Below are 9560 nucleotides of genomic sequence, written 5' to 3'. Positions count from 1 at the left end.
AAAATCAGTTGTAGTGGTAGTTGTATTTTATTAGCATGGCTACAGAGATGCTGTTATCAAAAATAAAAATAATATTAATATCAGTGTATATATACAGTAGTAAAATGTAACACAAATTAATACAGGATCCTAATGTTATTCATCCTCCTCTGGATGGTGCTGTGAACCCAGACACGTCGGCGTTTGGCTCTCCATTGTATTTGGGACTTTTTGACAACAGGTACAAAACAGCGATTGTAGTTATCTCCACCATGGTTGATCGCACTGTTTTTATTTGCGCGAGTGACACGAAAAACATCCCGCGAGTAATCTAGAGCGAGTGACGCGATGCGCATATTCGCTTCGCGTCTGGTGTGAACACACCATATAAGTATCCGTCTGCTCTCTTATCGCTCTCACGGTACTTGAGGTCATACACTGATCATTCTGCGCAGCGCTGCTTCAAGTCGAACACGCCCAATAATAATTGGGCTTGCCATAACCTTCAGCGTAAGCGCAGCCAATCAAATGAGGGATGTGCATACTGCGACGTCAAATTCAAATTAAGCAGAAATAAAATGATGGCAATGTCAAGGTGCTTGAAATAAATTAATACGTTTACTTTACTTTCCATTTCAACCAATAAGACGACGTTTTGAGATTTTGAAATCTCACAAAAAATTAAATTTCATACAATAAGTTTCACTTCAGTCAGTCTTGACACTTACTAGGAATTTTTACACTCTTCATGTTCTCCTGCTTATTTAATTGACTATAGAAATGTCCTCTTATAAAACACACCTAAAGGCAGGGTTCATCCAAAAATGAAAATACCATCACTGTTTACACGTCTTTATATTGTTCCAATCCAGCGTATCTTTCGCTCTTGAGCGGAACTCGAAAGGAGACTACTCAGAATGACAGCTTCAGTCACCATTCATTTTTAACGTATGGAAAGATGCAGAGATATTGAAAGGTGACCGCTGTTAGCCACTCACATTCTGCCTAACATCTCTTTTCGTGGGTCTACGTTAGAAAGTGAGCCTATGGAACAGCATTAGGATGAGAAAATGACATTGTGTGGCGAACTTATTCCTTTAAGAACCAAGGATCAACATTTGAAAGAAAAAAAAAGTACATGAACTCGTTCTGACACAGTTTAGCTTAACAGTGGGCATTATTATTAAGACTGAATGACCAGTAGCTCAAATTATTTTTTTAAAAATGGACGCCGCTTGTAACTTTAGGCTATTTAAGTTCACGACACGCCACTGTTAGGGTAATCCCCTGTATACGCAGTGGGAATCTCCCACAAACAAGGACGTTTATGTCCAACAACAGTGAGAGAATAACACTTTTTAGAGAGAAATTACGTTCTGACTTTGTTGAACTGTAAATTACAAAAATATGTACCCATAGGGTTATTCGCATGTTAGTTTTGAGGCTCCTACATGAAGACCGTGGTTAACGCGAGGTTGTGTTTACAACCTCATTACTAAGATGTACGTCACAGGGATCGCCCAAGTATGTGACATCATCTTAAGCGATGACACTTGCCATCTGATAGCCTATACTAGGTAAAGAATAGGTATACGAAGGTGCCGTTTTTTCTCCTCGTTGTAGTTCAAAGACAACTGTTTTGAGAAAGACAAAAACCACAGGAGCCACTTTGGGGTTTTGTGAATTTTATGTTCTTAATGTAAAGAAGGCAGTTTACATTACATACAAAAATACCCTTTCAAATACAACTTTTTGCCCTACAAAAAGAATAACGAGTAGATTTTTTTTTTAATTGTCCTAAAGGTAAGGTAAGGAAGATTCAAACTGAGTGACGAAATTAATGTCTAGATGAATAATTTGTTCAACTGCAATACCTGTGATATAAAAAATTATAATGGTACAAATAAATAAAATGTTAAGAAACCCCCAAATGAATAGTAAGTTTATGTTCTCTTTACATCCCAACAGGGTAGGACAGTAGCTTGTGGAAAGATGGAGAGAAAAAAAAAAAAAAAAGGGAAAATGATGGAAAGAGGGCAGAAATCTCATTTAGTCTCTGTTCTTTAAGTTCAGGAGACACTGCCATCCAGACCTCCATGGGAGGCGCAGGGGTGATGCCCTAGACGCAGGGAAATACAATCATGCACATGCAAAAAACCAACACTGACTCAAATAATCACGAACTCTTTGTAAAACCAAACCTGCCTTTAAATGTTGGCCCAACAAACCCAAACCTCAGATCTAATACTGTTCTTTTGTTCTGAGCTGTTAACAAAACTATGGAGTGGAAGCAACGTTTACTGTGATGGGTAATGGAGTCTTGGTTTTTAGTTACTAATGCTGGTCCATCTACACACTCACACACATACGCACCCCACACAAAAGGTCCTCCAAGAAACTGAACCAGAACCGATACAAAAAGACTGCAAGGAAAACCTTCGGACAAACAATGAAGAATCTCATTTACAGTGACAAACAGGACAATTTTTTTTCAACTTTTTTTTGTTAATAAAAACTACATTAAGGTGGCATAGAAAGACTAACAATGATTTTTAAAGTTATATACAAACTACATCTACTGTACAATGTGTTTCAAAAGCTCAAATAGATGTTTAAGCAAGCATTCTGACACAGTAAGGCATAAAAATAAAAAAAATCAATACTTTACACTAACTCTGTAACAAGCAGGAATACCAGCCAAATATCAGTAGCAGTTTAAAAGCAGCACTGCTGTTACACAGGTGTAGATCCACTCTTTAAGGGACAACCTGTGCAGACAGATGTTCAAGAAGAGGGGAAAAACAAATTAAAGGGTGAATCAAAGAGTGGCAGCAACAGTAACAATTCATGTTACCTGTAGATAGCTCATTGTTATCGGTTAAGAGTGAGCCTGATTGAATTTTTTATAACACGGAGGTTGCTTGTGGGAATTGGGGAAGATGCATCTGGAAGCTCTTTACTGGGTAGTCTCTGAAAATACAAAAGACAGTCAAAAATCATTTCAATTTCAATATGGACTTCAAATTATGATGATTACTACATGTCAATGACCTGTGATCTCGATGTATCAATTGTTGGTATTGGCATAGGTTTGGTTGCTGAAAGACCCTCCTGTGTCCAAAAAAAGAAAGAAAAGTTTTTGCAAAAACGTTGCGTGAGGTCTTGTGTTGATGCAAGAAAACAGTTTCAGTATTAGTGAAATGAACCAGTTGTGGTCAATACCTGAGAGTAATGCAATAAACATGAGAAAAAAAAACCCTCACCACTGTTGGTCCCTCTTCACCGTCCAAGCCATTACTATTTGGAGGGTACGGCTCTTTAAACGCAGAGTCATCTGAAAACACCTGAAGAAAAAGACAACTCATTCACATATTAAGGCATGCTTGTCTAAGTTTTTAGACTAGATTATATGAGTGATCTACAGAAAGGTTGATCAATTGTAATGGATTTCTTGGCCTGTGTATTTTACAAGAGCTTAGCACCTCTGTATCTTTGTGTCTCTTAGGTAGATCTTCCAGAGATGGAGAGTGAGGTCTCTTTGGTGCTCCATTGACACTGTTGGGCAGTTCAGTTAGGCCAGGGGAGAAAGAGGTAATGCGGGGTATCACACTGCGGCCCACCACTGTAGGAATGGTGTTGCCAGCGGGAGGTGTTGGGGGCTTGGCAACTGGGGTGGTGATGGGCTCTGAAAAAACAAAGTAACAAAGGAATCAGGATCCGATGACTGGAATGGACATTCCCTGTTCTGGTTTTGGAGGAGAAACTTCTGATACTGGTGGGCTGTCCATGAATACAAGGACTGGATGCTTGGGTGGGCTGATACTACTGAGAAAAAAAAAAAGAAAAAAAAAAAAAAGATAAAGAAAGTTAATACAGAAACAAATTAAGACATTTAAGTAACTGTAAGTCATTTTATGTAACAGCATTTTGACATTACAGCTAACTCCTATTTAAACATGTATTGAGTTTGAGAATGAGGCCATAAAATTAGCTTAACCACAAAAAACCATGACACTCTACATGCAGTTTGTGACATTTATAATTTCCGCACTGAAGCAAGTGTAGAGTAATATCCAAGTCTTGTTTTCGGTTCCAACCCCTAGACCTTCTAAAAGCTTTCTGGCAGTCAACAGTGATACCATAAACTGAAAATGGCATTTCAGTATATTGGAGAGGTATGAGGCAGTTGGCTTAAAATCTTGTGATCTTTCAGAAATCATTTAGAATCATTTGGTCTGAACTAGCTAAATCACAAATATTTCATCCTGATCAGTGACACTACCTATCTTCAGGTGTGGAGACTGGCTGGCATGGTTTGCTGACTGGTGTAGGAGAGCTGAATGGAGTGCCGATGTCTGTGTCCCTGGAGCTGTCCAGCTGACTGCCATCCAGAGAGCAGCACTTTGACCCCCCACCATTTGAGCTCCGATTTATATCTCCCAAACTCTGCCCAAAAGAGATAGGATACAGTTGCGATATAATTTAGCTTCTTTACAGACTAAGAGTATTGAATTTTACTATAAACACTACGAGACTTTTTTTTTTTACCTTCTTCTTCCTCTGCACAAGTTCAGGAGGCAGGTAATGATGCAACTGTTTTTTCTTCACATGTGTGGCCTCAATAGTCATGCCATCCTTTAGCATGTTGATATTGCTGGCCTGCCTATAAACTACAATGAAACACAGCTTTTAGACATTAAGGGTGTATTCACACCAGGAAAGTCGGCTAGTTCACTTGCTTTAGTCTGGACCAAATATAATGTTGATTTTTTTTTGTTTGGTGCAGTTCACTTTCATACTGCCCTTTTTGCAAGTGAACCAGAAATTGTAAACAAAACCACACATGTGCTAAGGTCATCCATTCATTGGACAAATTCTCAAGCAGGGAAAAGCAGCAAGTGCAAAAACAGGCTAATCATGGAGATCTTTCTTAGTGCAGTTTTTATTCTTTTACTGATTTGGTGTTATCAGATAGTAACGCAATATGAATAAACTTACGAGCATTATATGAGACAATGTCATATGGTGCTGTAATTGCGACTTGCACCAAGGGGGGAAATTAACTTGAGTTTGATTCAATCGAACCAAACAAGACAGGTGTGAATACACCCTAAAAGACCCCAATTTCTAACAACTACATCCACAAGACATGAGCATGGAGGAAAACAACAGAGGCTGAGAAGCTTACCAGTATCCGTGAAGGACTGGATGTCATAGGTCAAGTCAATATTCACACAGTCAGAGTTGTCCAGTTTTTTGAAGCTGATTCCAATGAACCACATGGAAACAAATTCATTTCTGTGGAAAAAAAAAGCATAAAAATCTGTTATAAATTTGCAAGTTCTAAAGGTCAGTTGAGCAGTCTGTATATACTGGCCATTTGATATCAGCGCCTGCTGTTGGAAAACTCACACTAGCAGAGCACTTGTTCACTTTAGTACTGTTCCATGGCCCCAAAATAAACATGGGTATTATAAAATGTTGATCAAAGGTAATTTAAAGAAGCAGAAGCTGAAACACTGAGCATACTTCTAAAACTTCTCAAAATTTTAAACAAAACAAAACAAAACATTAACCTCGTGTTTGTTATAGCAGAAATCCAGTACAACGGTAGAAATGTGTCAGCTGGTAGAGATTTCGCAATACTGTGCATGACAGTTATAAATCTATGCAAGACTGCTTTGCATTGTTTACAGAATTTCCTTGCGTTCAAAAAGTTTGGCATTGTACCAGAGGCATGCCATATTATAACAGTGTAAATCTTATTTCTTTTGCTATAAATACATGAAACAATCACTACATCATGACATACCATTACGGTCATATAAACAATCATAGCTAGATAAAACATCTGGTCTTGCCACACACTCATCTGTTACTTACTCATTGTGATTCTCTTTTGACCCGGGAAAAGACTGTGGGTTGACATGGGCAAGGGTGATGTACTCATTGCGCTCCAAATTTCCAACCAACACTCTTATCTTTGATTCTACCAGTCCAATCCTGTTGAGGCCAGAACATCATTATATGAAGATTCTGTGATTCCATTCCCAGAACCCAATTTTTAATCAGAGAACTGATTAGAGAGTGTAGATAGTGAATTTGCAAACTGTTGAATATTAGGGGTGTAATGGTACACATACTCGAAAAATTTCGGTATGCATGTGTACAGAGCAAATACAGTGTTGTATTAACCACTGCATATGCGGAATCTAATTTGAAACTTGCAGTTTTAAATATCATTATTTTTGACAGGAAACAAAGTCTCAAATTCCGGCAATTTTTGTTTTTTTCAGGAAATACAAACAATAAATGCCGTTTTGATACTCTTTGATGTGGCATGACGACTGCGCGGACATCTCGTGTCATGTAATTACTCACATCAGCTCAATCAACCACAGAAAGACGTCAATACAATAGCTTGTAGGGAAAAAAAATGTCACATAGCACTACATTTACCTCAGGAAAAACTGAGCATTTCGTCAATTAGTTGATATATATTTATTATTTATATTTTATCTGTTAGTAAATTTACCTTATGTTCAATTTACATGTTTTCATACCATTTTTTTTTTTTAATTTGAGTGTTTAAAAATTAAATAGCAATTGAATTTATTAGTTTGGGCTGGGACTCACTATAGTTTACAGCATTAACTGAGGTAGATTTTTAGCCTGAGGAAACGATTATTAAAAAATAATTATTACTCAAAATTTAATTTAAAGACAGCAACAATTTGTTCGGTAAACCCATATTGATAATTTCTGAGTAGACTTTTCTATGATTACTACTGTCATTATGCTGTTTAAGCAGAGGAAAAGAAACAATTTTTAGCACAAACCCATTTAACTGTATGAGCAAGCCAAACTTTTTTTTAAGTCTCTGACACAAATATCATTACTAGTAATACAGGGCTCCAGACTAATTTTTCCTAGGAGCACTGTAGCCCCTGACTGAAAATGTTTAGGAGCAAAAGCCGAATATTATGGGTACACCTTAAATCAGCCTGCAATGCAATCATTCACATATTTTCCCCATTTTAACTATTACTGACAAATGCTTTGATAATAGACTCAACTCGTAGAAATTACAATGTGCAGTATTCTTTTAATTTCAGAGGGATATGACAAATATATATATATGATATGATAAAATTACTATTGTTTTGCATTAATAAGTGCAGTTACTAATAATATTACGTTCATTGCTTGTTTACATTTGACAGTAAAGCACTAAGCTCGAGTTGGGAAGCTTACAAAATTTATTTTATTAACAACAGTAACATGTACAAAATCTTATTTTTATGTAGAAAAGGTATATATTATACTCTATAGTCTTATATGGAACTGACCAACAACTTCAGTGATTGTGTGATTTAGTCGCAAAATGTAGAAAAGTTTTTCAAAGCACTGTGACTTTTCTTACTTCATAAACAAACAAAAAAAAGCGCAAAACTGACAAAATCTGATTTCTTGAAGATTTGATATTTTATAATAGTGATTTTATAATTTCAAAATATAAAAGGAAAAAGTATGAATGACTAATAAGCCAATAAGTGCTCCTCTGCTGCCATCTACAGGTTATAGTGGTGATTTGATGTATTTTTTTAAAGGGGTCCCATTATGCTCTTTTACAAAGTCTTGATTTGCAGTGGTAATCACTGGTCTTGTGCCAGAGATTATTATTAAAAAGATAAGCATTGCTTTTCACCAGTATATGTTGTGTTGGCTGCAAAGAAGTCTACAATACCTGGATAAAACTATTAACTATAGCTGCGTTCCACTCCACTTTTAGACACGCACTCACGAACTTCCCTAACCACTTCCCCTTGGGGGAATCCCCACTGCCATTTTGAAGTGCATTCCACTTCGCGAAGTGGATGAGGGAAGTTTATATGGACAGACCCTCGACCCCTCGATTTTGACCGAGGGAGCGAGTCTGCTTCATATGCACACTTCAGGCCGCTCCATAGACCACAATGCAACATGATTGTGACGTCATTGCAGATCTTATCCCCACCCCAAACAACTCTATAATATATAAATGATGTTTTATATATTTATAACAGTCCAAGCATACCTTTATACTGTACATATAGAATGCTGTACCAAACAAATTTGTAAGGGGAAAAATGTAAACAAAAGGGCTTAGGAAGTTCCAGTTCAGCCCATTGCAAGGGTTCCGCCTGTAGTGGGCACCCATGCAACGTAATCAATGACGTACATTCGAGTAAACAACACGGAGGGAAGTTTGTGAGTGAAGGGCATAAAAAATGAACTGGAACGCAGCCTGTTTCTGTCTATTTCAGTACCAGTTGTTTGATCCCCCATTAGTACCTAGAAGTAAAGGCTAACATACACTACAAAAAAGTTTGCTCTAATTTGCAGTCTGGATGAGTTGACACTATTTGCCGAAAGCTGACAAATGTCAGAGCCATTCTTCAGATTTTGGCCAGTTGGAGTTGACTGATTTCTCGCAGTGATCAATAGCTTCAGACCATGATTCCATCAAGCTGAAGGATATCAAACACTTTTGATATTTTAAGCTGATTTTTAAAATACTTATCATTTGTCATCATTTGGTACGGTGTGATCTTTATTTAGTTTTTTTTGTGTATGATGTCCATTTTTTCTTCTGTAATCATTTACAGAGTTGGCAAGTGAATGATGCCTAGTGTTGTATTTTTTGTATTTTTTTAAAGGGGTCCCATTATGCTCTTTTACAAAGTCTTGATTTTGTTTTGGGGGTTTGGCATGACAGGCTCTCATACTAGGTTGTTCGAAAAACACATTATTTTTCACATATTTTACATTATCTCAGTCTGGCATGAATGGCTCGAATAGTTCCTGTATCAAATGAAGGCCCTCCTTCTGAAATACGAAATGTGCTGTGATTGGTTAGCTGGGCCAGTGTGTGCTGTGATTGGCATCAAATCAATTTGAGCGCGATTTAAACCCGGATGATTGTAACCACTCTAAGCTCGTCTGCCTTGGGAAAGCTAGCGTGTCTCCGACATAGTGATAACACTCGTTGCCTTCTCTAGTGCAGCTCAACCAGGTCTCATCCCATTCGTCGGTTTTGTGATATCACAAATCCCGGAAAATATGCGTTGTAGTCCAAACGAGTCGTTCATTGTAGCTTTTGAAAAGTTATTTCTGTTAAATAAAATATCTCCTTTTGAAGTGGAATTTGAACTTTGTAACTTTGCAGATCTTTTTTATGCTCAAACAGCAAAATTACAGACTAACTAAAGTTGAGAAAGTGAAAAAGCATAATAGGACCCCTTTAATTTTAAATAAGCGTTTGTTCACCACAGTATATTGGTCATCCCACTGAAAATAACATTCAAATAGGATAATTTTTGCGTTTTAAAGTGCTGGAAACAGTTGTGTGAAATGCTTGAAAGTCATTGAAAATTGCTTGAATTTCTTTCTCAAAAGGTTGTACAAACCCTGAAATGAATGATGTAATGCATTCAACTATTTCTACCACAACACCATGGTTATAGTTAGCCTACGTCAGGAAACCAGAAGCAGTAACGCTATGTCAGCGCTGTTTATAACAGAGAATTCTGTGCAGACTT

The 9560-nt window shown here is 37.2% G+C and overlaps 1 protein-coding gene across 1 annotated transcript in view; it reads right to left on the bottom strand.

Moving 5' to 3' along the window:
• Nucleotides 1-1647: 1647 nt before the first annotated feature.
• The window catches only part of papolg (poly(A) polymerase gamma), a 25266-nt gene continuing 17353 nt past the window's right edge, over nucleotides 1648-9560 (bottom strand). Inside the window, 8 exon segments of the mRNA XM_016457772.1 lie at nucleotides 1648-2949; nucleotides 3031-3090; nucleotides 3243-3323; nucleotides 3462-3804; nucleotides 4262-4425; nucleotides 4528-4649; nucleotides 5168-5277; nucleotides 5863-5982. Coding sequence (XP_016313258.1) covers nucleotides 2851-2949; nucleotides 3031-3090; nucleotides 3243-3323; nucleotides 3462-3804; nucleotides 4262-4425; nucleotides 4528-4649; nucleotides 5168-5277; nucleotides 5863-5982 — 1099 coding nt within the window. The 3' untranslated portion in view covers nucleotides 1648-2850.

This window comes from Sinocyclocheilus anshuiensis, unplaced genomic scaffold, assembly GCF_001515605.1.
Source record: "Sinocyclocheilus anshuiensis isolate Anshui unplaced genomic scaffold, SAMN03320099.WGS_v1.1 scaffold63, whole genome shotgun sequence".
In the NCBI taxonomy this organism is placed as follows: domain Eukaryota; kingdom Metazoa; phylum Chordata; class Actinopteri; order Cypriniformes; family Cyprinidae; genus Sinocyclocheilus; species Sinocyclocheilus anshuiensis.
This window is presented reverse-complemented; position numbering and strand designations above follow the sequence as displayed.